At 40.0% G+C, this 27,503-nt stretch overlaps 2 protein-coding genes and 1 long non-coding RNA gene across 9 annotated transcripts in view; 2 read left to right on the top strand and 1 right to left on the bottom strand.

Annotated features, from left to right (window-relative positions):
* Positions 1-27,503, bottom strand: part of LOC146717404 (uncharacterized) — a 37,556-nt gene that overhangs the window by 1,505 nt on the left and 8,548 nt on the right. The gene's annotated exons all lie outside the window — the stretch shown is intronic.
* anxa6 (annexin A6) lies at positions 161-11,847 on the top strand. 3 transcript variants are annotated; one of them, XM_085475572.1, is made up of 26 exons: positions 161-303; positions 1,093-1,140; positions 1,223-1,278; positions 2,986-3,070; positions 3,231-3,325; positions 4,232-4,345; positions 4,431-4,521; positions 4,596-4,675; positions 4,773-4,829; positions 5,788-5,881; positions 6,150-6,245; positions 6,325-6,383; positions 6,549-6,671; positions 6,764-6,822; positions 7,093-7,171; positions 7,778-7,859; positions 7,966-8,060; positions 8,184-8,297; positions 8,965-9,055; positions 9,145-9,224; positions 9,450-9,503; positions 9,602-9,695; positions 9,800-9,895; positions 10,027-10,085; positions 10,253-10,390; positions 11,396-11,847. In XM_085475572.1, the coding sequence occupies exons 3-26, from the start codon at positions 1,276-1,278 to the stop codon at positions 11,453-11,455; spliced, it is 1,998 nt and encodes a 665-aa protein (XP_085331698.1). In that variant the 5' UTR covers positions 161-303; positions 1,093-1,140; positions 1,223-1,275; the 3' UTR covers positions 11,456-11,847. The 3 variants fall into 3 exon arrangements, with proteins under 3 accessions (XP_085331698.1, XP_085331707.1, XP_085331688.1); XM_085475581.1 differs by lacking the exon at positions 1,093-1,140 and having other exon boundaries at positions 10,253-10,375; XM_085475562.1 differs by lacking the exon at positions 1,093-1,140.
* Positions 16,266-27,341, top strand: tnip1 (TNFAIP3 interacting protein 1). Of its 5 annotated transcripts, none has more exons than XM_085475594.1 (18): positions 16,267-16,445; positions 17,415-17,597; positions 19,464-19,607; positions 19,727-19,815; positions 19,991-20,050; positions 20,680-20,889; positions 21,646-21,740; positions 22,111-22,273; positions 22,543-22,635; positions 22,757-22,822; positions 24,160-24,291; positions 24,408-24,536; positions 24,617-24,751; positions 24,836-24,961; positions 25,125-25,208; positions 25,603-25,818; positions 26,075-26,171; positions 26,377-27,341. In XM_085475594.1, the coding sequence occupies exons 2-18, from the start codon at positions 17,450-17,452 to the stop codon at positions 26,475-26,477; spliced, it is 2,088 nt and encodes a 695-aa protein (XP_085331720.1). In that variant the 5' UTR covers positions 16,267-16,445; positions 17,415-17,449; the 3' UTR covers positions 26,478-27,341. The 5 variants fall into 5 exon arrangements, with proteins under 5 accessions (XP_085331754.1, XP_085331720.1, XP_085331747.1 ...); XM_085475603.1 differs by having other exon boundaries at positions 16,269-16,445; positions 20,719-20,889; XM_085475611.1 differs by having other exon boundaries at positions 16,269-16,445; positions 25,693-25,818.

Raw genomic sequence — 27,503 nt, 5'->3', positions numbered from 1 at the left:
AGAAATAAGCAGCTATTACCCAGTCACATTTACACCCGTGTTTGAAGCATTCTCTTGCATTAAGCACGTATATATCAAAGCACCGCTCTCTCTTTCTCGCTCTCTCAAGCCCGCACTTTCTGTCTCTCTCTCACGCGCAGACATGCGCGTACGCTTTACAGAAGCCGCGCGAGAGAGCGCCGCAGTCACCACGTCACTGAGGACGAGTAACTGGCCGGCCTGAATTCATCCGACCGGGGGGGAAAGACAGACCGAGTTTAGGGGCCGCTGTCACTCTGCACCGATACTTCCTGCACCGAGAAGGTAAGCTGCTCTCTGTCGTTCGTTGTCGGCTCCATATAATGGGTCACAAATTAACAGAAAAGTTTGCTGAGGTGTCATTTTTAAATGTGCCCCTGGCACCCGTGGCTGCAGAAGGAACGGCTGTAATAAAATTCAACTCGAGGAAAGTTTAAAATGAAACTTAATTCAGAAAAACAATATACCATTAGATTTAAAGCCTCTGATTTAAAGAATATCCTTCGGTGTGTGTATGTGGGGGGAATTAACAGAGAAGGGTGTGGCCCTGTGTACATATAAAGGGAGAGAGAGGCCGAGAGGCCCTGTCCCCCAGACCTGTCTTCTGATATTAAGATAAACTGCGCGCGTGCTATTTTTGGGAAAGCCTCACTGGAGTTTTAAACAAACAGTACAGTATTTCAAACCATGTGGAGTACTCTTTCCCCCCTCAATTTAGCATAAATTCTTTATTCCTTAAAAACTATTTGTGTGTAAGTTCAGTGTAGCCTACTTCTGTGTTGTGATTCTAAATTAAGTATCGTCAGTCTAGAAGAAGTAGCTTCTCTGTACTGACGCCTCAACATGTTTACCTTGTCTGAATGTCTGCATTATAGTCAGAATATAGCTGCATGGGAAATGTGGCTCCAGCTTTCCTGCAAGTTTAAATAAAACATATTCCATCCATCAATGTATTTTTGTGTGAATATGAGGTTGAGTCTAATAAAAAGCAGGCCCCCGTCTGCTTTTTGCTCCTGCGCTCTAGCTAAGAACAGCCTGGATAATGAATAACAGTACCTCTTTGTATTTACTCAGGAAATAAAGATCATCATTGTTTGCAACATAGTTTCATCCAAAGCTGAGGTGAAGGTCACCTTTCACATTGCAAGGATGTTTTCCAGTGCAACTGGCTACCTGTACCTCAGCATTTCTGTTTTCCCTTTAGGCCTGAAACTATTGATTCCTGAGCAGTGTTGACATATAAGACCAAATATAGACATGGTAAGTGGACAAGAGCTTGGTCATCTGGCCTTGTATCATGTTAGCTATAATCAAACTGCAGACCAGATCTTGTATCAGTGCAGCAGAATGAATTGTTTTGTGTGACACTGGCGTGGATAGAGTGAGGCTGCCATCTGCCACCATGTGAGCCCTGCGCAACATCAAAAACAGGAGTGTAGAGTGTCAGTGCTACCTGCAGCACCTCGTTATACCTGACGGCATTTTTCCAGAATGACTTTGTAAAATTATTTAAGGTTAAACACAAACTAGCTCTTACCTCTTTTAAAGTTTGGGCACCAGATGAAACAAATTGCACTTATAGGGGGAGGGATGCATAGAAATCAACTTATTGTTATTAAATTCACTTTACCGAACCGTGATTAGTTTAGTTAAAGTCTGTTGCTAGGGGCTTGTGTTTGTGGCCTGTTGCCACGTGGGTGAAGCTTTACAGCTGTCCTGAGGAGTGATGTTAAGCAGAGCATATACAGTGGCTTCTGTAGCTGGGCGGAGAGCACAACTTGGCTGACAGCCTCAATGCAGCAGTAACCTCGAGAGCAGCTGCTGCAGTTTCATTTTTCAGCCGTTTTTGTGAAGATCTTATTATTACAAGATCATAATGTTGATATTTTTCATCCTTTTTGAGCTATTGCATATTAGATGGTCTGATGTGTAAAAGTTCTGTGTGCAACCCGACCCTGTCTACTTTCCCGCCCCTGCACAAACAGGCAAGCAACATACACACACTCTGATCTGTTGGGGGTGAGACAGGTGCAAATACTCAGCTGCTGTCACTGCTGCTACACCACTCCACTACTCTCAGCATGCAAGGAGGTGTGGGTTGAGATAATGCATTGTTAGAGAATGGGACATAAAGTGCAAATTTATTAAAAAAGCAAAGTGTATGGTTAAAAAAAGGGTTTACAACTGGTCTGTTCTGGAGGTGAGCAGCATATGCAAAGTCATAGCAAAGCCAAGCCCACTGCTGTTTCGAGCCATCTGCAAAATGCAAGCTGTGGCTCAAAATGTGAGATCCTCTTCTCTCATACTAGCCTTTCTTTTTTAGTCTCCTTTTTTCTACAGAAAAGCTACACTGATATGTTGACATGTAACATGAAGAATGCTCACATGTTTGGTTGTGTTAGCATAATTAGCATAGAAATGTAGTGACAAAAATTAGAGGAATTTATCCTGATGGAGACATTAATGTATCAAATTTCATGGCTGTCGACTAAAAACCCAATATTTTAATGACACATGGCAGTAGAGGAAAACCGTATGAAGCAGCAAAGTCACTGGACTTGATGACTGATTGTATCAAGTTTCATAGCAGTCCATTTAACAGTTTTAAAATGCCATCTCCAGAATCACATTGCTAATATAGCAAATAATCAAAAATACAACATAAATATACTACATTAGTATCAGGTATTGTAGACCCTTGTTGTTGCTCTTGGCTGGTAGCTGGTGGCCTCACCTCTGTAACCACAGACCAGTGTCATTGCTGTATTTATTTATTATTCAGTTTATTATTAAAAGACACCTTTGACCTAACCATACCGAACAACAGAAATCTTGTTTCAGATGTACTTTGATATCATATGTTCTTGTCACTTCTTATTTAAGCACGAAAGAGTAGCATGTCTGTGTTATTTATTCTTATCTTAACTGAAAATGTTTGAAATTGACTTGAGCTGTTCACTCTTTCAGGTGTTCAGAGGTACAATAACAGACGCTCCCGATTTTGACCCCACCGCTGATGCCGAGGCCCTTTACAGTGCTATGAAAGGCATTGGTGAGTGCCCCACTCCTCCGTGATTCATGGCCACAGAGGTGTAAAGGTCATCGTTTGTCCTCCTCACTAGTCAGTTGAATCATCACTTGACGAATTTCTCGATGCTGTCTAGGATGAGTTTTTAGGTCTTTGTTGAAAATGTTTCTTTTCTGTTTCTCAGGAAGTGACAAAGAGGCCATCTTGGACCTGGTCACCTCTCGAAGCAATGCGCAAAGGCAAGAAATCATCGCAGCTTACAAAAGCAACTTTGGACAGGTAAACAAATACATTTTTAAATGCTACAGCTGTGGTCAGAAGTTTACTTGGCATTCATCTGTTAATTTCAATGATCTAATGATTTATTTTAACCATTATTTTTTTCCAGGTTGCAATAAATGTAGAGTATACATATTTAATGGGTTTAAAATAAGAATTAGGTGCACAATTTTGAATTTATTTTGGAGTGTCTTCAATCCATGCAGGGTCAAATGTATTTTACTGACCAATATTTAGAGAAACTCAGTGACGATCTAAGAAGGACAATTGTAGATTTACGCAGTTTGGGAAGGTCTCCTGGAGCCATTCCTAACCAGCTGCAGATTCCAGGATCATCACTACAAACAACTGTACGTAAAGTTATTCAGATGTGTCACCATTTTGTCAAGGGAGTAGACCAAAACTGCCATTCTCAGAACCCAGGAACCACCGAAGCTCAAGCCTGCCATGAACTGGAAACTGTTGGAACACCAGCATCACTGTCTCCAATGAAGAGAGTTTGAAATCACCACGGACCGAGAGGATAGTGAGGAGCATCTACTCCAAAATCAACATACCATTGTAGAAAAGTCAAATACTTTCTCGAGAAATCTTTATGGTTAGATGAGACAAAGATTGAGTATTCTGGCCAAAATAATAAGAGGTATGTTTGACGGAGTAAAGCCGAGGCACCCAATTCTTGTTTTTGTTTCAGCCATTAAAGATCTATGCCATATAGTCATTTCACTGTGGGAAAATAACAGCTCAAAGAAATTATTGAAAGCCCAAAATGACCAGACATTTACGCCCATGATGAGTGTATGTGAACATCTAAGCACAACTGTAATTTCCAGACATTGCTTAGACACTTTAAAAGCTTAAGATAGCAGTTTTGAGTCCAGCATCACCGAAATTCTCTTTCATCAGGACCTGATTGATGATCTCAAATATGAGCTCACGGGAAAATTTGAGCGCCTCATTGTCAGTCTGATGAGAACCCCGGCCTACCACGATGCCAAAGAAATCCATGATGCAATCACAGTAAGCCAAAAAATTTGATTCGCTCTCACTCCATATTAAATGAGGCAGAAACTGTTTCACATCCGCCTTCATACTCTGTTTTAAGGGTGCTGGAACAAATGAGAGATGCCTGATTGAAGTACTGGCTTCTAGGAACAACAAACAAATACATGACATGGTTGCAGCATACAAGGACGGTAAGATGTTTTATCTAAGACGTCACTTGAATTACGCATCTGATAGTATTTAGAACTGTCATCTGTGTACCCAGCCTATGGCAGAGACCTGGAGGAGGATGTAATCGCAGACACTTCAGGCCACTTTAAGAAGATGCTGGTTGTTTTACTTCAGGTGAGTTGACTAAGTAGGAAACTCAAACACGCTTTGATCACTGTGCCTTTAAACTCTGACTAATCTGCAGTCTGTTGTTTTGATTCAATACTTCTAGGGGACCAGAGATGAGTCAGGAGTAGTGGATGCAGACCTGGTTCAGCAGGATGCCCAAGTAAGCATTTTATAGCCAACATAAAAGCTAAACATGCACATGCTGTTTGACTTTACACAGCCTTTGTTTGAAGAATACTTGAAGTGTCCTGTTGTAAGAGCGTCCTTTCCTTTCCTTTTAAAGTATCATATTGGTGGCAGTGCTGAATGGCCTCTGTTGCTTTAAATGAGTATTGTGCTGACACGTGGAAGCGCTGCAGTCAATTTAACAAAAATTAGTTCAGCAGATGTGTATGCATTTTTTTAAATTAAGACTAAACATAAAAGCTAATGTCAATCAAGAATTTTAGGCATCCAGGATAGTGCAGTGGGTATTTGGCTTATTAATTAAGGTCAGTACAGCTTCTGTGACCCTGAGATAAATCTTGCACCAAGGTTGTTATAGTTAACTAAAACTCAACTAAGAAATAAATGTAGATGTGAAAAAACATTTTAAATAACTAAGATAAGAATTAAAAAGTAGAGATCAGAATAAAATCAATTAAATGAAATGATTTTCTGATTTTGTAAAATTAACTGAAATAAAAATAAAAATATCATTAGTTTTAGTGTTTGTTATTTTGGTAAAATTTCATCAAAATTTGCCTTATGAGGCTTTCATGAACTTATTTCTAGAAATGTTAATGTCTATAAGACTGTAAGTCAGCTGCTTAAAAAGTCCTGTGTTTCTGTTGTAATACCTGTACTGATTTACTTAAATCTTGCCTCTGACACGATGCCCTGCTCACAGTAATAATTACTAAAGACTAAAACTAAGACTGAAAGTAATAGAAACTAAACTAAAACTAAACATTTTCAAACAATAAAAAACTGAACTGAAACGAGTAAACTCACTCTGGAAACCACCTGAAACTAAACCGAATTAAAACCAAAAATAAATAAAAATGAAATATAATTACAAAATACGAAATTATAATAACTCAGCCCTGGACCCTATCTGTTTTCTAAACTCTCTGTAGGATCTCTATGCAGCTGGAGAGGAGCAGTGGGGGACGGACGAGGCCAAATTTATCATGATCCTGGGAAACCGTAGTGTGACCCACCTCCGCATGGGTAAGCTCAGTTCTCCGAGAAAATATCTCAACAATGAGGCGTTCCAGTCATCCCCACTCTGACCTCAAGTGACTCAGAAGCTGGCTGTCCTCAGTATTAGCCTCCTGCTACTATGTGTGTTACCTAAACTTGCTAACATGCCAGGACAACCATTTTAGTCAAATCTGGGGGGAATTAAAGCACAAAGGCAAACTCAAGATTTTACACAATAATGACCCAAAAGGATGAGATTGGTACTTTTGTGCAATATTTTCCTCTGTTTGTTTAGTTTTTGATGAATATGAGAAGATTGCAGAGATGAGCATTGAGGACAGCATTAAGAACGAGCTGTCTGGAGACTTTGAGAGACTGATGCTGGCCGTTGGTAGGAAATGCACTGAATGCACCATTGTACTTTACATTGTGACACAACACAGTGCCTAATTTGGTCATTTTTCTCATAGTCCAGTGCATAAGGAGCGTTCCCATGTTCTTTGCCAAGCGCCTCTACAAGTCAATGAAGGTAAGCTCAAGTAGCCATTCAGTTTGGTTCCAGTGTGTTTGTAGGCACACTTACTGGTACAGTTATGATGAATGAGGTCTTGTTAGTGACAGATTGTTAAATTTATTAAAATTGCTCAGGATTACTTAACTGTTGCCACAATGCATCGTCCCTCAATCCCTCCAGGGTCTCGGTACAGCTGACAACACTCTGATCCGGATCATGATTTCTCGCTCTGAAATTGACATGTTGGACATTCGAGAGTGTTTCCGCCTTAGATATGAGAAGTCACTTTATAACATGATTAAGGTGAGAAAGAGAGGTACAGCATGTTTTATATGCACTCTGTATGTGAATGTAGAGCACTTATAGGACTTTGTGTGTGTGTGTATGTCAACCAGGATGATACATCAGGGGATTACAAGCGGACTCTGCTCAACCTCTGTGGAGGGGATGATGAGTAAGTTTTAGGAATGCTGCATCCAGAAGGGGGTGCTAGAGGACCACTGTATGGCGTTACTACTGTTACTTTGAACTGTGTAAAAGCTTTATTATCTTAATGAATGCTGAGGCTAATGGAAACTCTTTGTTGAAGCTTATAATTGATTTAAACAAACTTACGGTGCAGAGACTGTATTTTAGTCTTCTTCCTAGAAATGTTCCCACTATTTACCGCTTGAGGTTCTGGCTTTGCTGAGTGTGCTATGTTTTGTCAAACCGGTCATTGCAGCTTAGCTGGAGAATTCTTCCCTGAAGCTGCTCAGATAGCCTACAAGATGTGGGAATTAAGTGCCATGACCAGAGTGCAGGTTTGGGCTCCATCTGCTCCCACCTTAGATGTGTGATTGCATGTTTGCCTCAGCAGAGCCTTGCATCTCCACTACCTGCTGGCCCTGTAATGATGTGCTATGGCAATATGCTAACGGTGTTATGTCTACACAGTGAAGGCTTTGTCTAGATGTGATCAGAGTGCTGTTCGCTGAAACACAAATAGTTTTCTGTTAGAATGAACTCTCCAAACCCCCATTTGGAGAGTGAATGTCAAAAAGATCTCAGCATTTTTGACAACAAAAGGCTGTCTCTCTAATGCTTCCTGAAACTGAGCTGTTTTTCATCCTACCAACCTTTTGCATTGTTAGCAGTGTCATGAATTCTAAACTCAAGAGGGCACCCGCCCCCTCAAATGTCAAGAGATTATTATCATAAAGCCAAATGTGTTGCTTCATAATTTTTTATCAGATAATAAAAAAAATCTTGAATAACAAATAATTTATTTTGCATGTTCTTCAGCCCTCTTTGTGCTTTTAGTTCAAGCTTACAGATATGGATTTAATTAACGGATATTAGTAACTTTGACACTCTGTGAGTAAATACTAATTGTCAGTCTTTCAATTTTGTAATGTGCACTACCTCAGCTGAGGCCTACAGTCCGCCCGGCGCCTAATTTCGACCCTGCTGCTGATGCACAAGCACTGAGGAAAGCCATGAAGGGATTTGGTATGCAAACCCTGCTATATAAAACACACTGACACTATCCTGGCAACTTTGCAAAACTCTTTTTTTTTTTTTTTTACATATGGCATTTCCTTTTTCTTTATAACAGGAACAGATGAAGATGCAATCATTGATATTGTTGCATGGAGAAGTAATGCCCAGAGGCAAGAGATCAGACAGGCCTTCAAATCCCTACTTGGAAGGGTAAGACACAGGAATGATAGAAAATATGGCTAAATCACAAAATATTACCTTTATTCGTTTATTGTTATGTGTCCTCCACTGGATACGACAGCTTTTAACAACTCACTGTGTTCGGCATTCCAGGATCTGATGAAGGACCTGAAGTCTGAATTGTCAAAGAACTTGGAGAGGCTGATAATTGGGCTCATGCTGACGCCAGCTGAATTTGATGCCAAAATGATGAGAAAAGCAATGGAGGTAAAGTAGGAGTTAAACCAAAACACCCACTGATTTCTCTCTTAAATGACACTCCAGTGCTAATATGTTACATTTCTATGAGTAGTGAACACGGTTCACATTTAATCCCCCATATACTGATACCTGTTTCCCAAACACGTGGTGGTTGATATTTGGCCGAGATAAATTACATAGAACACATTTTATAGTCAAATAAAAATGTATTTATAACTTTTCAACCTGACTGAATTTCCTTATGTGGCAAACCTGACTCATCCTCTGCTCTCAGCAGAGAGCACTTGCGTGCAGATGGTGTTTCATAATTGTTTGTGTCCTCGTTTTATGCATTTTCAAATAGTGAAATATAATAATTTGGTTATTTGAAGGCAAACAGTCAAATTATCACCTAATATGGGAACTGAACAGATGAAACCTGTTTTGGATAAGTAGTAAGTCTTAGATGTTGACAACAGCTTGGAAGTCCAGTGTGTTATTTAGAATTAAACAGGCAGCTAAACTTTGAAATGGGCTCTTGTACCTTTTTATATTTCACAAAGCACTACCTTGCTGGGTCCCACACATACAATAATCAGCATAGAGTTAGAAAGCCTATTTCTTTAAAAAAAAAAAAAAACCAACAGGCACCAAAATAGCAAAAAATGAAGCTCACACTAGCTTTTTTTCCTAGGGGGCTGGGACTGATGAACACGCTCTCATTGAGATCCTGGTTACCAGGAGCAATCAGGAAATACATGCCATGAATGCTGCCTATCAGGGTGGTAAGTTTGGCACCAGAATAAGGCTTAAAGAATCACTTGCTTTGTCCTAAAAACCTTTGTCAGGGCATGTAATATATCATACTTTGCAGCCTATAAAAAGTCTTTGGAGGATGCCATTCAGTCAGACACATCAGGCCATTTCTGTCGGATCCTCGTTTCTCTCGTGCAGGTAATGTCTGTCATCATCATGAGAACTCACACTGTGTGTAATTTCCACGCCCACTCACAAGTTGCAGTCTGGTAGTCTGGTTTGTGTTCTCTGTTACACATAGATCTATTTAATCACCTCCCTAACTGTCTTTTATAGTGTCTTACAAAAAAAGTATACGTTTTTGGTTAACCACTAGCCTTACAGAGCGGCACTAATTTGCATTTAACCTCCTTGTCTGTTCAGGGTGCAAGAGAGGAGGGCCTTGCAGATGTAGAAAGAGCTAATGCAGATGCTCAGGTGACTGAATGCATCCTTTTCTTTACTGTGTTTAAATATGAAATGTAAGAATGGATCTGAAGGTTTTGTGTTCCCACTGTTCTTCCTGAACAAACCAGGAACTTGCCGATGCATGCAATGCTGACTCAGATGACATGGTGATGAAGTTCATGAGCATCCTGTGCACCAGGAGCTTCCCTCATCTCAGGAAAGGTAAAGGTCATCACAGATATGTAGGTTGCAATGATCTTTACAAGTGTTCAACTAAATTTCTCCAACAAAATGCAGTGGATTTTCGTGCTCTTTGCTGTTCACAGTGTTCCAGGAGTTTGTCAAATGCAGTAACAAGGACATTGAACAGATTATTAAGAAGGAGATGTCTGGAGATGTGAAAAATGCATTTTATGCAATAGGTAATAACTATTTTTCACTACAGACTTTATTCTCCTTTACTTTCAAGTTTGCCACAGCGGATGATACTGTTGATGAAATCCAATCTGGGTGACAACTTCTCAGCTGTTGCATGTTTCTCTTGTCTTTGCAGTCCGCAGTGTAAAGAACCAGCCCTCTTATTTTGCAGACCGTTTGTACAAAGCCATGAAGGTATCTCTTCATCCTGTTTTAGATGAGTTAGGGTTAGATCAGTTATTCAGCATGTCATCTGGATACTAGATGTCAGCCGTAACACGTGATTAGGTCACTTTTATTGGTGCAGAATCCTGTGTTGTCTAAGTCAGAATATACAAAGTATTTATTGATCTCCTCTGCAGGGTCTTGGTACAGACGACAGAGCGCTGATCCGCATCATGGTGTCCCGTAGCGAGATCGACCTTTTTAACATCCGAAAAGAGTTCAAAGAAACTCACGATGCCTCCCTCCATGAATTCATCCAGGTAGAAACTATGATTGTAAGTCTGAGTCTTTGTCTACTAACACCTCTGCTTGGCATGCTGTGTTCACATGTGACTTGTGTGTCTGTGGAGGTTTGGTTTAATTGCTTTGGTCCCGCTGTGTGCAGAGCATGCAGTGCACATCCTTTTTCTGTTGCTGCGGTAAGGTGGTGGGGTACGGTAATCTATAGCTCTCTGCGGTGGACTATGGGTCTGTGGCCACAACACAGCTGTTTAGGAATTTCCCTCTTGCATTCTTCCTCTATCTCTGCTCTGTGATTGGCTGACAGATGCAGAGACAGGAAGTTCCTAAAAGCAGTTCTATAATAACTTACAGATGAAATCAATGTGACACCAATAAAAACAAGCTGCCCTGGATTGGTTTGGAAAACACATTTCCACATTATGCAAGAGCAAGGATTGCTTTATCTTGTTTTTATGAGTTGTGCAGAGAAATAACTGAATTGATCATTTATTAAATTAATTCAATTTAATTGTACATTTTCAGTTTGCTAGTTTCAGTTACAAAAGCGGTTTCGATTTGAGCAGTTTCTCAAAGTTTAAATCTGTGCATGTTTTGAGAAATATGCTTACTTATGTTCCTCTGAGAGTTTGGGGGAAAGCTTCAAATCCCAATCTACGCTATTAATCCACCTTCCAGCACCTCTTAAAGCCAACAGCAGGAGATTTATTGGTTCTGTTTCCTCTGGAAAATGCCAGCTTGTGTTACCCTTGTTTCTAAAATGTATACTAATATAAGCTAACCAGTTGCCCTGCATAGTTTCGTTTTTGCCATAAAAATGTGAAATCTTGATCGAGATTATAAAGTAGAAATCTTTATCTACTGTATGAGTGTCAGCTGATAAACAGGGGAAATTCCACTTTTAACTCCTTTGTTGATATAGACCGATTTCTCAGCTTCTCTTCTGCATTTAACTATTGTGTGAGCCAGAAAAAAGCACTGCCTTCCAAAACATGACCAAATGATTTTTCCACTATTTGTGTTTTTATAACCATGCACAGGGTGACACGTCAGGAGACTATCGCAAAACCCTGCTGATTCTCTGTGGAGGGGAAGATTAACGCAGTTATAGCCCCGCTGCAGCTCAGTTCACAGACTTTAGTGACCACAAGACTGTTGACAGAGTGAAACTGTGATGGTTCACGTCAGCATCTTTTCTCAGTGTAACTGCTGCCACTCTTCAGCCAAATCAAGTGACCTATGACCTCGCAGCCTTGCAAGCCAGTTTTCTGCTCTCATGTCTCAACTTCCTGTCCAGCAGGATGAGACGGTTCTTTTTTTTTTTTTTTTTTTTACAGTGTTATACGCTCACGATGAAGATGATCATGTTCGCATCTGTAGTGTATTTAACAAGTAGGTACTAAAGCAGAACCTTTAATTTATAGGCCATCCAACAAATACTGTGATTTGAAGGTAACACACACACCTGAATAAAAAAATACACAATTGAAAACAGTTGTCTCTTCTGTTTTTTACTACATGTTGTTATTACAGTTTTTAATTTGTCTCATCAGACCACACATTCTCTTGCTGTACCTTTTTTATGACGTGGGTTCCTGTATTTGACAAGGCACTTTAATAATTAACCATGTTGATACTGGCAACAGTACAGAGGTGAGCAAAATGGGAACTAGAATATTTAAGATCAGGAAACCCCCCTTCCATTTTAATACCTCTTCTGCTTAGCAAAAATACCCATATGTTATTGTTACTCATAAAAGAGAACTAGTGTAAATAAAGGCTGACAATGCCAGAATAGCAGATTTGAGATATTGAATAGCAGCTAATAGATAGTTAACACGCTCATATTAGCTCTTCCACATTTGCGCGTATTAACGCGTCACTTTATGCTTCATTTCACGTGTGTCAGTTGCACTTGTACACTTGTTTAATGCAGAGGAAAAGTGCAAGACAGCTGTCTTTTTCTTGTTAGTGTTTCAGCTCATTGCATATGTGTGAGCGCAGCTGTTGTCGGGCCACTGCAAGTTAAAAGAGGAAAGAAGAAAAAAAAGATGTGGCGAGGAAATCCCCTGCAGTACGCCAAATCCAAGGCAGTCTGCAGCTCTTGCTGCTCTCAGTGGCACACCCAACTTGAAATTGCTCTATTTGATCATAATTACAGGAGATTAAGAGATTACTGCAATAACACTTTGTTAATGTCAATACATACACTGTTCTTGAATTTCCCTTTTGATAATGGGGGATTTTTTTTTTTTTTTTTTTTTTTTTGCTGTAGCAACGATGAGCTCATACTGCATAAATTAAACAGATTCAAGTTTACATATTTCAAAGGTGCTCAGTTCTCAGAGGGAGTCGAAGATATTGCTTTAGCCGTTGACTTCATGTTGTTATAGTTTTCATAACTGTGGTTCCTTCATGCAAACAAGCCAAGCACTGTTCTGCATGTAGGCCTACCACACTGTGCATACACACTAGAATAAGTTGTCTTTGCATTTTTCTCTGTTATACTTGTCACATTATGTGCCCAGTGGCTCTTTTGTATCATTCAGTATTGTAGGTTTTTTGCCATGCATCCTTATATGAAGCACGTGCATGTGCTGCAAACTGCAAGCTGCTGCACATAAATGATTTAAATGTATACAGCTTTCCATTCATGTGTTGGCAAAGGCAGGCCAAACAGTTGGACACACACCAGGTTCTGAGCCTTCAGTATCAGGCCATTTTATGGGTTATGGGAATTCCCCAAGTCTCACAGTAAAATCGCTTCCCCCAATTCACCAGTTTCCTTAAAAAGTGCCTCTCCGATACGAGCTAAATGTGTGGGTGAGTTGTTGTTTATTTGTTTTAACATTTGAAATGTAAGTAAAGAATATTTTAGATGTGTGAATATTTATAGATATGTGATTTTTTTAAAATATAGTTTTGGGTGGGTCAGTTTTTGTTCTCAGTTATAGGCTGCCCTTTGTTTGCAACAGAATGTTTTGGGCAAATGGAACAGTGAAAACATGCATCACGCTAGAAAAGAAGAGATTTGTGATAAATATTGTATAAAAATCTGTTGTATATACTGACCACAGTGTATATTATCATTACTCTCAAAACTTGTTTTGCGTTTGTTTTTTCCATTTAAAAACAGTTTTCAATATGTTGTGGATTATAAAAACTGAAGATAAAAGAACTCAAATTATACTTTAAAACTGATTTACTCACTATCATAAAAAAATCTGTTAGTATCCATTACACACAGGCCTAGACGAACTGTATTTGTCAAGCTAATACAAAGTCTTGGATTTTATAAAGTCTACAACTTTTTTTTTTTTAACTAAAATTGATGTAAGTAACCTGTAAAATGTTAAAATACATTTGTATCTGTTGCCAGTGACATGTAGCCCAATTTTTGAGGTTTTTTTGCATTGCGATAGTCTCAGCAGCAATAATGTCCCTGATTTAATGCCTCGAGAACGATGGCTGGTCACTACTCGGCTAACAAAAGGACTTTTTGTATTAAGTAGCACAGAACTAATGACTATCAGCTGCTAATTTCCACTGCTGGGAGATGAGAAAGCGTCCCTGTCTCAGCAGGGTGAGGTGCCTACTCTGTGCTACAGACAAAAAGGGTTTAGAGAAGGGCTCAAATTTGAGGATTGCTCATTTAAAAAAACAAACAAACAAACATACCATGTGTTCATTCTGCTAGCTTTGTGCAGTGCTTTAAAATATTGTCAAATGTTGGTGGGAGCATAAGAAAAAGTGTGCAGTTTGTCACCCAGCAAGACTGAATGATGGTGACATTTCCTGTATCCTCAGGCCTGTAGTTTTTGTTTTCTTCTGGCAGTCTCAGAGTCATCAGCCTGTTTATCATTTCTGCACACCACAGCAGCCCGAAGTGGAAACACTTTGCACCAAAAAAACATATGGGCAATGTAAATGTTGGCAGGCACAGGAATGAGGAAAAAACAACTTCTGTGTGTGTGACAGCCACATGAGCTGTGCTGTTGCTTTTTCCTGTAGACACTAAATGGCTCTCTGGGGACCACAGTCACACATTTTTACCAGACTTTTATGGCCAAAGGGATAGATACCCTTTGTGTGTGCATATGTGCGTATGCCTATTGTTTCATTGTTGTACGTGGCTTTAGTTGAAGCATGTGATTTTTCACTTGACTTGAAAAGGGCATTTATAGCTGATTTGTGAAAGGATTTTCAAATAAGGCGTGTTGTCTTAAATCACATGCTGTCCACCCACTGTCTCTTGTTTTCTCACTTATTCTCTTTCTTTACAGTAAGATTTTCTGTCAGAGAAGTTAAGTCAAAGACATCAATGAGTAAAAGGAAATTCTATTGAAAGTCAAGCTGATTTCTCTGTTAAAGCAGTTTTAACACTAAGTCAGTAACACACCAGTAGAGTTTTTACATGACAGGAAGTAACAATAATAGAAAAGCTAAACACAAGTATAAGATTAGATGAGGTTTGGTATAAATTATGTCATGTATGGCAGTTTTACTTGTTATTTGTGTAAGATTTTTATTACAAATTACGCAGGAGGCTTCTTAGCCGGGAATATCCTTGTGTGGTTCCGTGTGATTGTGTGTAGCCACAAGCTGAATGATCAAGTATCACACTTTGTGTTTCCAGCTACCAGAGGAACAACGTAAATTACTCCCTGAGGAAGAAACATAACCGCAGATTATCTGTTCGTTAATTCCCACAAGATGTCACTATTGCTCCAAGTGATTAATTTTAGCCTTCTTGGGGGGGTCTTCAATAAAATTGGGAGAGTTCTGGTCAAATACAGTGAGCAATGTGTGAGAAACACGGTTTTAAGTAAAAGTTCCATCCAATAAATGATGAGTCTGTTAATTTTGCACTGTACACGTTTTCCTTGTCTAACAATATATGGGTGTTCCTCCTTTCCTGGGACAACACAGATATAACTCAAGTGGACGGTTAATTAAAAAGAGTTAGGTCAGCACTGAAAAAACTAATATTTGGGGTTGATTGTGTTATAGGTACAGTGTGCACTCTTAATACCTCATATTAATGGACTGGGAAAAAAAGAATATAACTACTGTAATATTCACATCTCACAGGCTGAACTCTTATACAAGCTCAAAAAACATAAAAGTCAGTTATTCAACTTATTTATAAAACATATAGTTCATCTTCATTTTATTTGTTATATCACAGTTAAAACTAATCAATTTCTTGATCAACTAGATAGTTAATCAGGAAATAGACAAAACACAGTGTGTTTGAACGTTTTTCAGGAAACTACTTTTTTAAAATGTATTTTTTAACCACATTTACGATTTGCTCATTTTTTAAAAAAATGTAAACAAATGTTTAATTTATCCAGTGTTTCATTTGCATAAAAATGTGGATGGAATAACAAGTTTTCTTCCAGCTCTAAACTCATCATTACACATCTCTTAACAATAATTTAGTTCAGCTTAAAAAAAAATCTGCGTAACTCGAACTAAAACGTATTGCCCTCTCAGTTCAGAGGAAATATGTGATGCAATCACAGAAACCCCCACCAGCTCCATCTCTGAATTTATCAATGAGGGAAAAAAGTCACTGAGTGAAAAAGGTCGGGGTTTGTCTCATGACTTTGGGGGGATGGGAGTGGTAGTCGGGGTTCAGTGAGTACACAGTAAAAACAATAATAATGTTAATACGAAATATAATTAAAATGATTAAAATTCAAGAGAAAATATAGGGGATTTAAAAATTATTATTATTATTATTATTATGAGTCTTACTTGCCATCGAATTATTGCATCATTCACTATTTTGCCATATATGGATATTGGTGCCTAAAAGTAGATCATGTGAACAGGTTTGGCAATTCTGGTAATACCGCCACGGTTAGAATACATGTAGAGCGTTTGCTCCAGTGTTTACATTAAGGTCAGCTGCTCCTGTTGGTGCCCCTCTGATAGAGCCGAGCTGCGATTGGCCACGTTGCTGTCAATCATCGCTGTTTACCAAACGTTGCGAGGTGGAATTTCCCAGGTTACAGCATAGACTCAGTAGACCACTTCCGCAATACATGTCTGGGCAGACGAGAGGCCACTGCGAGCTGAAAGGTACCGAGCAAAAAAAGCCACCTCTTTGTTGTTTTGGCTTGGCGTTTATCTCCGCGTTTCCAGCGATTTACCGAATCGATTACAGTCTCTGTAGAGGAAAAATAAGGGGAGTTTAGCGCCTTCGTTTCCCGCACAGTCATCTAGTGTTAGCTAGCCGACAGCTAACGAGGATGTTGCTAGCAATTTGCATGACAACAGCGAAAACTAATATTAGCTTTCTTCAGCCAATCAAGGTAGCTGTCATTTGCTAGATTGTGGTGTATTTGAGCCTGGTCTCCTGGATAGATGTGTGTTACTTGGATTTGCATTACATTTTGTTTTGTTTTGTTATTTTTTTGCTCTGCTTTTGTTCCCTTTTCCCCAGGATAAGAACGTTGTAGTTGTCATAATATGCTATCACCATAGCTAACACATTTTTGCCATATGTCCGACTCTGTCAGGGTTCATAGTACAGCATTTGTCCTCTCAAAGTCGTCGGAGGATTTTTATTTTCCGTCCAACGTTTCGCTCATAGTCTACAGTCGTCCTGTTAGAAATGATAACTTAGAAACAGGTCGTTAGTGTCACGCTGTATAGTATAAAACAAAAAGCGGGTGGTATTAATGTCATTTGAGCATATTTGCTTTTACTTTCGAGCTCCTGTTATAAAACTTTATCTTATGTTCAAGTGTTCAACTTTGAGAGAGAGTACGAGCGTATTTGGTGATCTTGTGGTGTACCTGTTATACTTTCAAATCACCTATGTCACTGACACAATTTTAAGTCGGAACTTAAATATAACCTCACAATGTAAAAATTGCCAAGATTTCTTTTTCCAGTTGTTTACTTTTTCAGCCTGTTAGAAAACTCTTTGTTTTCTGTAAAGGTCAGCTACTCCTGACTTCTTCTGTGTGTTCTGGTGTCTCCTGCTGCGTAGCTTCTGATATTTTTGTTAAGTTAAAAATACCAGTTTGTGTCTTCTTTCCACAGTTCAGAGGACGATGTGTAGGAAGTGAGCAACTGCAATGGAGGGGAAAGGACCGTACCGCATCTATGATCCGGGTGGGAGTGAGGTCAAGGCCAGGGATGAGGCTGGAGGAGGGAGCAGCTATCGGCAGCTGCTGGAGGAGAACAGCATGCTGAGAGAACGGATGAAGGGACTTAAGAGCTTAGGTATGTTTCTAAAGACTAGTTATCTCAAGTTGAAGTTAAGGCCGTGTGCGTCTGTTTGTGTGTCAGTCCTTTTCAACTCCTGGGGGTGTGGTGATCCTTTACCAGAGGCTTGGAAGTTTGAGAGTTCTGTGCAGTATCTAGGATTGCACTCCTCTGGACAGCGACCTCTGACATTGTGCCTGGAATCTGCTGGAGCCATTCTTCCAATCTTGGGGTTACAGCTCCTAATGCTCCTGTTACCACACTGCTCCAGTTTTTCTTTCAGCCACTGGTACTTTTTTGTTTTCTTGTGAACTCGCTTTCAGATTGTGCTCACCACTGGGATTACCATGTCTATCACTGCTGCATTGTGATAGACGAGGCTTTTTCTGCTCTTTGTCATCCACCACTATGGTTAGCAGCCACACGACTGTCTAGAACTTGAAGTCCCGTAGGACCTTAGGCTTGTTGTTCTCACCCATCCTTGGCTGTATCTCCCATCAAGAAGTGTGGCTTTTTATTCCATATGTAGCACAGATGTTCCTGTACACTATCCCAGCCTCTTGATTGTGTCGACAATGCACTACATAGTCTCCGGGGCTCCTTTGCACAGCCTTCAACGTGGGTCCTTGGACCCAGTGCTGTTATTTCCAGTGCTCTTCTGATCTGCATGTGTCCTATATTGACTCATGTGGCCACTCAGCCTAGTTCATGAGACCCTGAGTTGATCTTCCATGTTAAGCAGGTAATTGGCTGGCTTGTAGTTTGATGGTGTTGTACCCTTGTGGGGGATCCTTCATGCTCAGATTGTTCTGGCCTTTGTTATCCAGTGCGGAGGAGTACCTGCTGTTAGCAGTCCCTTTTATTTGTGCTGCCAGGTGTCCATGGTGTGTTAGCTTCTTCATCTATCATCTTCAATTATTTTAGGTCTTGGTGCTGTCTAGCTCTTCATTCTTGAGGCTCGTTGCTGGATGTCTGCCTTTGTGATCTTGATTGGCACTTTTTCTGTGAGGTTGGTGCTCATAGATCCACCAGCCACTTGGCTTTGGTGTTGTCGTTTCTTCCTCCCAGGTGTTCTTCCATTATTTCTCCAGCCTACTTGGACTAAAAGTAGATCAATATTTTTATTATTGTGGCAGTGACATATATAAGCTCATTGGTTTTAGTGCTATTGGTAGTCGGGAGAGCTAGAGGTAGAGCTGTGTTCACACCTACAAGTATCTCCTGTGATGGGATTTTGTCAGTGAGTGAGGGGAGTTGTGTCCTTTGTTTCGAGTCTACCTTTAATTTGGTCACGATCTTCATCCTCAGCTCAGTAAGATGGAACATCTACTTCAGTTAGACTGCTCTTTTCGGCTCATTATGTCCGTAATACCACTGGATTTCCAACTTCGATGGTGGCTTTCTTTTACTGATGTTAGAGCGCTGAGTTACCATGTGCTTCTTGGTCACAGTGGAAGCTCATAAAGTTTTTTCCAAAATTTTCTACACAGAAAGTTGAGATTGTTCAGCTTGAATTCTGTAGCAGCAGAAAGTTGAACAGACATTTTAAATAACACATTTGTCATTTAAAACAAATTTGACATAGGCACAAAGACAACATGTGATGTTGTAGCATCATATCCTAAAGTGTCATTCAGCAATTATGGTGAAATGTAGTGAAACCTGAAAATCTGCTTTGGTCATCCAGTTAAAAACTCACATGCTAACAACGTGAATGGCTCAGTGACTAACTAAACGAGTCCTTACTTTCTCACAGAGTTTCTGTCACACGTTGTTTGTTGTTGTGCTGATATTTTTAGTGACAACAGGGTTTGCCAGTAGAAACAAAGCAAGATTAAGTGAAGGTGTTACTAGATAGAGACGAGCTCTCTCCAATACCTGCAGGTGATTTGCTGGAAGAGTCTCAGTCAGAGGCGTCGAGGCTTCGACAGCGAGTGGAGGAACTTGTGAGAGACAACGAAGCCCTGAAATCGTCCAGCTTCGCAGCCAGTTTGTGTATGGGAGGGCCCATTCAAACTGAGACACAAAGTAGGTTTCACATACTTAAAGGCAACGAAGAAGACTTTTCTTCACATTTTTGGATTATTACACAGTGTGGCCAGCATTTGGCTGATTGTTACCATTAATATTCATTTGGTGTATTTCAGGTAATAAACCCTGTTTACATACCACAGCTGAGCAGAAGGAGGAGCAATCGAGCTGTTTAGGAAAGACTCTTCAGCCAGAGAAGCCCAATGTAAATAATTTGTTTCTGCTTTCTGTTCAGGTAGAAATGACCCTGTTATTATTTTAAGACTAGATGTAGGCATTATCAGGGCCTAAAATATAACGTCCGACTGGAGAATGTTCACTTCGTCGTTGTTTTTTGGGATCATGTTCGAGTTGTGTGTGTGTGTATATTTTTTTTATAGGATGCCATTTCAGAGTTTGAGGTGGTGAATATGGAGGGAAAGACTTCAGAGGCATTGACAGTACGTACCAGATGAATAGCTCAAATCTATTTGAATCATATGGTTATTTTTAGCATTTATTCTTTACCCTTTAAAAGGATATTATTTTGTATAGGTTTCGGTTTAGTGAGGTTAAATTTAATCATTCCTCTTTATAGCCATTTCCTCAATATTGGACATACATCCTTGGTGTGTTGACTCACCAAAAAACTCAATACTGGTAGCTCCAGCCTGAGTCAGTCAGGGGAAAGTCCAGGATTGTCACTGACTAGAATTACACCGCTGATTCATTCACATACTAAATCCCAGGGGATGTGTTAACAGGACACGAGGCCAGTGTTGAGGTGAACATGTTAAAACCTATGCTAGTGGCCAGCCTGTCACATATTCTAACAAATTTAGCCAACCTTGCTATCTAAAATATATGTTGGCGAAAGTAGAAAAGCTAATTGTAGTCTGTGGAGAGTAAAAATAAACCCAACAGGACCAACTAGTTTGCCTTTCATACAAATCGGCTGCTCCCTTTCATAGAGAACGATGACTCTTACAGAATGGTGTTTTAAATAATTGAGATGTAATTGAGAACACGCTCACTGAGTCAGCTTGAGAAGAACAGGTGACTGACTGGTTACTTGTGTGGGTATCTTCAGGCCGGGTCAGCAGTAGGAGTAATTCCCCTCCTTCCTCAGGAGAACATCGAGCTAGCAAGCCAGCTGAAGAGGCTTGAGAGCTCATTCAGCATATTTGCTGAGGAGTCCAACCCAAACCAGCTGTTAGCGCACCTTGGCCGCATGGCTGTGGAGTTTCATCATCTTTCTTCGAAAGTCCAAAAGAATGAACAGAGGACCTCCCTCCTACAGGTATTGCGCACAACTACTGTGTCATAAAACTAAAAAAATGTGACAAATCACCACAGTGCTTATTATAAATAGTGATTTATAAGTGTTGTAATAGTGCAAGAGCATACCAAGTGTATATACAATGATCAGTCATGTTAAAGAAAAATATAAAATCTGAATTTTGTTAGAGCAACTCGAAACTATCACGCTAAATACTACTGCTACGGCACGCTCGGCATAACTTGATGACTTTAAAAGCTTTTTTGTGTGAGATTTGACGGGTCGCGAGAGTAAAACTACAGATGCAATAATACTTCGTTCGGACGGATGTGGTTTCAGAACTTGAAGAGTAATTTAAGTGTGTTTTGTGGTAGAACAAGTATTCTGGAGACTCAATAACTTTAAAAAAAATAAAATGAAGCTGCACGTAGTTGGTGCTCTGTGTAGAACCTCTAAAACATTCAATAAAATATTTTTAAAGTCTCACTACTTTCACTACATGGAACATTAATTTTTCCTCAAAACCCTGTGGGCAACAAAAGTGTTATTTAATGGGATGAAAATAGGAAACTAAAGCTTGATTTATCAGATAAAACAGATGGCATTTCCTTATCTGTTAGATTATTACACGTGACTTGCATTCCGATGTAATTTAAAACTCAACATAAGTTTATCTTTGTGCCACTGGGTTGATGGCATTTCTGGATATATGATTGAGTACAGATAATAAGAAAATGTCAGAACGGTGTTTAATATTGTCCTCTCTTGGCTTTATAGACTCTCTGCGAGCAGCTCAGACAAGAGAACAATGAGCTTCGAAAGAAAATGGAAGAGGATCATCATATCAGGAATCGAGACTTGGAACAGCTGAGGTAATGTTTCTCCTTTTGATGTGACTGTGCTACAAATAAAACAATACTATCGCTCTGACATCTTGTTCTCTTTTCTTCTGATCTGTTTTTTAACTTTTTTTTTGTGGGACTGTTTTGCTTCTTATCGTTTGATTTTATTTCGAGTCAAATTCTCATTACTGTTAATAAAATATTTATCGCCTAATCTTTACTTTGCCCTTGATGTTAACAATTCAGCGCGCTTTCACTTCTGAAGGGGATTACTCCAGGGCTTTCTGGTGTTGTAGGTTCTTCCCAGAAGGCCTCCAGTAGCTGGAGCATGATGACGGCCATGTCTTAGAATGAGACCTAGTTCTCAAACACTATCATTTTCATTTTCATGCCGGTGTAGACAGGAAAATCAGAAACTTAAGGAGTTGGTCACAGGAGCGGCAGCAGCGGCAGCAGCATCTGCGTTGCCACCTGACGCTGAAACTCCAGAGGCCAAAGAGGAGCCGGTGAAGGAGGAATCTGCGGCTGTCCGACCCAAAATGGAGGCCACCACACCGCAGAAGGTAGTTTCAGTTTAATTAAAATTGATTTATTTAAATTTGTATACATACATTATTTGCTGTAGCTTCATATTTAAAACATTTCTATGAAGTTTTTTTTTTTTTTACCTAAACCAGTTTTTAATCTGTGTTCTTTTTAAAGACCTTTAATTAAATTATTCTCAATACAGTAATCTTGTGACTGAGAATTTCCCACTCGTGACCTCTTACAACGTGCGTAATGTAGTAATGTTGTGGATTTAGGAATATTTTATGTTCCCCCAACCCCCCAGAGTGGAAAAGCTGCAGAGAAAACCCCAACTAAACCTTGTGATGTCGAGGTGTATGAAAAGAAGATCAAGCTTTTGGAGAAGCAGAGAAAGGATGTGAGTCTTGCTTGCTTACTTTCTTACTTACTGCTCATCCTCTTTTGCCATAGGGGAAAGTCTGTGTATTTTGTTTCCTACATGTTCAGTGGTGTTTGTTTCGCTTTCTGGCTTCTTACAGGTGCTGGAGGTGAACAAGCAGTGGGACATTCAGTGGAACGCCATGAAGTCACAGTTTGAGCAGAAGGTACAGTAATGACTTTACAGCTGCTGTGACGGGTGTGGGAAGGCGTTACGGTGCTCTTGACTGCTTAAAAGAATTTTAAATTTTTTTAGATTTCTTTTCTTATTTTCAATTTCAGGCCTTTCTTTCTTTCTTTTTTTTTTTTTTTTTCTTTTAACATTTTCAAAATATTGAATCACCTGCATCAGTTAGCTCTGTTTGGTCCAATTTAGTTCAAAGAGATGTTAAATGCTCTGTTGGACTTAAAGTAAATCACTTGTACCCAGTATGAGTGATTTAACAAGTGTCAGTACAAGTGAGATACCAGTCACAAATTTCATTGGGTGTCTCTCCATAACACCACACTCAGTGATCTGTGTGTAAAATGGATTACATGCTATGAAAAGCTGAAACTTAACTAAAGAGTTCCACTGTATTCATTTCAGCATATAAAGAAACTAAGGTTGGTTACCTGTGGGGTTCAGATATTGTCTTAATTACTTATTTTATGAATTAAAGTTGCTTCTGGTGTCTGTAGCAACATTTTTTCCAAGTGATGGTTGAAGTTAGTTTCAAGTGTTTTGCCAAACTAAGAAAAAATATTACTGATCACTGAGCATCGTGACATTAATTAGGTAAAATATCGTGATTTAACAGAAAAACAAGCAAAAAAACCTATGATGGGTGAAGTGACAGATGGAAAGCATTTTATAATTTGAAAAAAACTTTAACAAACAGGACTTTGAAGTTTGTGTTTATGACTTGACAGAGAAGCAGCTGTGTATGTGTCTAGTTCTTTCTTTTCTTTTCTTTTTTTTTCTTTTTTTTTTTTTTTAAATGTGCTTGTCCAGTGGAAAAGGTGCAATCTTGCAATAGCTTGCGATCTGAACATGCTTACCACAAGGCCTGTCACACTTCAGTAAGAATTCCCCTTACCTCTCCGGTACCCGCTGACTTCCTGCTGTGGTGCAGTCAGAGGGCAGCAGAGACACACAGACGTACACACTCTCACACTGACACTCACACACCTATGTTGTGCACACCCACAATTATGTATAAACCTACATTCACACTTCGTTCAGACAGGGACACCGTGCAGCTTTGGGTTATAACCACAGAACCCTAGATATATCCATTTGCGTCACTCGGTTCGTTCATATGTTACACAAAAACAGCAGTGCGTGTTTGCGAATTTGATGGCTTAGTTGTCTATTTAGATAACATTTCTGAAGCTAATACCGGAGGGTTATTACTTAATCGGTTTTATTTATTATTAGGCACTTTATGGAAATTTATAAAAAAAAATGGATCTTTAACAGCGTGATCATTTCCTAAACTAAAAGATTGCCACTTTTCCTCAGATCACAGACCTCAGACAACGGCTAGCCGAGTCACAGAAAACTGTGCTTGAGCTGGAGGCTGAGCGGGAGCAGAGGCAACGTGACTATGACAAGAAGCTGCTGCTGGCCAAGTCCAAGATTGAAAATGTCCAGGTGAGAATACAGATGTGAAAAAGGCCAGGTGAAACTGGTCTAAACGAAAGCAGGGCACAGAGTGACTGTGGAAAAGGTGTTTTTAAAGCCATGGGGTGTGTGCGCGTTCGTTCCAGGGGGAGAAGGAGTGTTTAAACACTGAGACGGCCGAGCTGAAGCAGAAGATCCGCTACTTGCAGGATCAGCTGGTGCCCCTCAGCAAACAGAGAGAGTACCAAGAGAAGGAGATCCAACGCCTCAACCGAGTGAGTGTGGAAGAGATGCAAAAAGAGTAATCGGGCGCAGGGACGTTTCTGTCAGGGTAACATTGATTTGTCTTATTCAGGCTTTAGAAGAAGCCTTAAACCTACACTCACCTTCATCCTCCCAACAACCTCCTGGCCAGGGCAACTTTGCAGATGCGGCCAACAACTTTAAGAAACAGGAGCTGCTCACTCAAATTGCTGTACTTAAAGAACAGGTCAGATAAACAGAACATTTACACACACTCCTGCAGTTACGTGTGGATTTCCCTTCAGCTGCTTTTTCTTTCTTTGCACTTCAGGTAAAAATCTTTGAGGAGGACTTCAGAAAAGAAAGGAGCGACAGGGAGCGAATGAATGAAGAGAAAGAGGACTTGAGGCGGCAAGTTGAAAGACTTCAGGGTCAGATTACTAATTTGACCAATCAGGTAAGATCGTGCTCATGTAACATATATTTTTTCCCCCTGTATATAATGTGACCAGGAAAGCTTTAGCTTTTGTATCATTTTTCTGCTAGTGGCTATTCTAGCTGACCTGCCCTAATATGAGGTGCTTTATTTTTCTTGTTGTGTACTTGTTGGTGTGGCGCAGCTTCATCAGGCGCAGAACGAGTGTCAGAGAGAGCGTACAGAGAGATGTAAGCTGGAGAGACTGCAGATGCAGCATCACAAACAGGTACTGCTAGTGTTACATATACACTGAAATGGTGGATTAAAGGGCGCTGTCACACTGAGTAGGTGAAATATTTGTTCAGTGTGGCTCCTGAAAAGAAAGTGCCAATAGGCTTGCAGGCTAGTGCCCCCTAGTGACAGAATGGTGGAAGACTAGATTGACTTGACTGTAGTAGGTTCATGCCGAACGAATCACAAGAGCCTCACTGCAGCTAGCTTGTTTCGGTCAGTGCATTTGGGAGCAGCGAGGTGAACACTGGCACGCCTCAGTGGGAGGCAGAACCGCAGCAGGGTTGAAGGTCAGCAGCGTCCCGTGCCACAACAGGGCCGCTGCATTCGCTGAGAGTAGCCACAAAGCACTGATTGGGGATCACATGTGTACTTGTGATCCCTCGTAGGGGCAGCAGCAGGAAAGACGTACCTCAGACCCCACGTCAGACTCAGTGAACGGCCCGCTGAGCCCTCCCTACTGTGGTCCCTTTGTGCAGGTGGGACCGCAGGGCCTTGAAGGTTGGCCCATACACTTCCCTCCCCGGATGCCCAATGCAGCAGGTGCCGCAGCCGCAGCCGCCGCAGCACCACCCCCTGTACGAGACTTCCAACCCGTTACCCCGGTAAGGGCGCTCTAAAGCCCCTCTGTCTTTGTCTCTGGAGTGACTCTGGTTCACTGAAGAAACAAGGCTTTCTTTTTTTTTCTTTTCAATTTCTCTCTTACCTCTACTTCCCTTACTTGCTGGGGGCAGCACGCTTACATTCAATAACCAATATTAGGTTATGGCAAAGACTTAAGGGCTGCTGATTGCAACGAGTAAGAATAGAAATTTTAACAGAATTGTTCTGTTTTTGTTTTTGTTTTGTTTTTTAAATCAGGGTTTTCCTTGGCAGTTGTCATTCAATCAACCTGAGAGGGGGTTGAGAGGGGCCAGAGCAGTAGGAGAAAGTTCACGACCACCACCAGAGAATGCAGGTAAGATACAACCAGTCATATGTAATTTATTTCTATTGCACAATACATGATGGTGTGTATTCAAACAGATGTACTCTTAAAATGTAGTGGAAAAACAATGAGCCAAATTTTGTCATTAGTTATGCTTAAAGTTCTTCAGCTCAGAGGTGTAAACTATAGTGGGGTAAGGCTTATTTATGTTCATATGTTACTTTGGTGTCCGTAGATCAGTCAGCGGCGGCAGCAGCAGCAGCAGCAGCGACAGGAGCACCTGGAACAGGATTTGGAAAAAGGGAGCGACAGAACATTGACCCTGGAAAGCACTAAAGCATCACCGTACCCACTTAAAAGGAGCCTGGGTAGTAGCATGAAATCAGTTTGTTTTTGAGTTGACAAGGTGTGATTTGATCTATAATTTTCCTACTGAACTGTAGATATCCTATTGTAATGTTGTTTATACTTGCGTTTTATAAGGCTATTTGTGACGCTATTCTGAATATACACATGAAATATTGTTTAATATTTTTTTTTTTTTTTTTTTTTTTTTTAAATCGGCAACTTTAAGTCATTTGTTAAATAGGTTGGAATAATTAACATAGATTTTTTTGTTTTGTTTTCCAGACAATATACCTATGTGATTGTCTATCTGCAAGTATGTAACAAGTAGTTTGTTACTTGTAGGGTCACAGGAAGCCATTCCCCAGTAAGACTAAGACTACATATACTCATTCCAGCCATGAATGATTATATAGGTACACTGAATCATAGAGCTTACAATGTGAATGTTAATTGATTTGAGGGTTTTCAATACCATCGATGTTATAGAACTGTCCCCTAACTGTGTAACTGTTCAAAAGTTGTTGTTGAAATACAAAAATTTTGGGAAATGAATTTTGATGGTATCATGCCAAAAAAAAACAAACAAAAAAAAAAAAAAAACATGATTGTGATTACTGATAATTTATTTATAACCTGCTGTTTTGATAGTTGCATTGACTAAGTGTAAATCATTGTCTTTAGTAATGCTGTTCTTTCTATGTTGTTAGTGTAATCCCAATATATTGTAGCTATTGACATTGTATGTTTGTATCAGACACAATACGCAGTACATACACAATTTTTTATTTTTTATTTTTTGGTAATTTCTCCCCCATGATGATGGACCTAATCTCATTAAACACTTCGACTTGATTTGACCACTCATTCCGATATTTATGCTCATCTCACTGCATCCTGTACCACTGCACACAGCATATCCCCAACACAGTACCAAGAGATTACAGCAGCCGCGTCCTCATATACCTGTTATGTCACATAACCTCGCTGAGTTGTACTTAGCAGTACAAAATATCC

Source organism: Copadichromis virginalis, linkage group LG2 (assembly GCF_057382275.1).
Source record: "Copadichromis virginalis isolate Kocher_CV1m ecotype Utaka linkage group LG2, C_Virginalis_male_GT1.1, whole genome shotgun sequence".
NCBI lineage: Eukaryota > Metazoa > Chordata > Actinopteri > Cichliformes > Cichlidae > Copadichromis > Copadichromis virginalis.
This window is presented reverse-complemented; position numbering and strand designations above follow the sequence as displayed.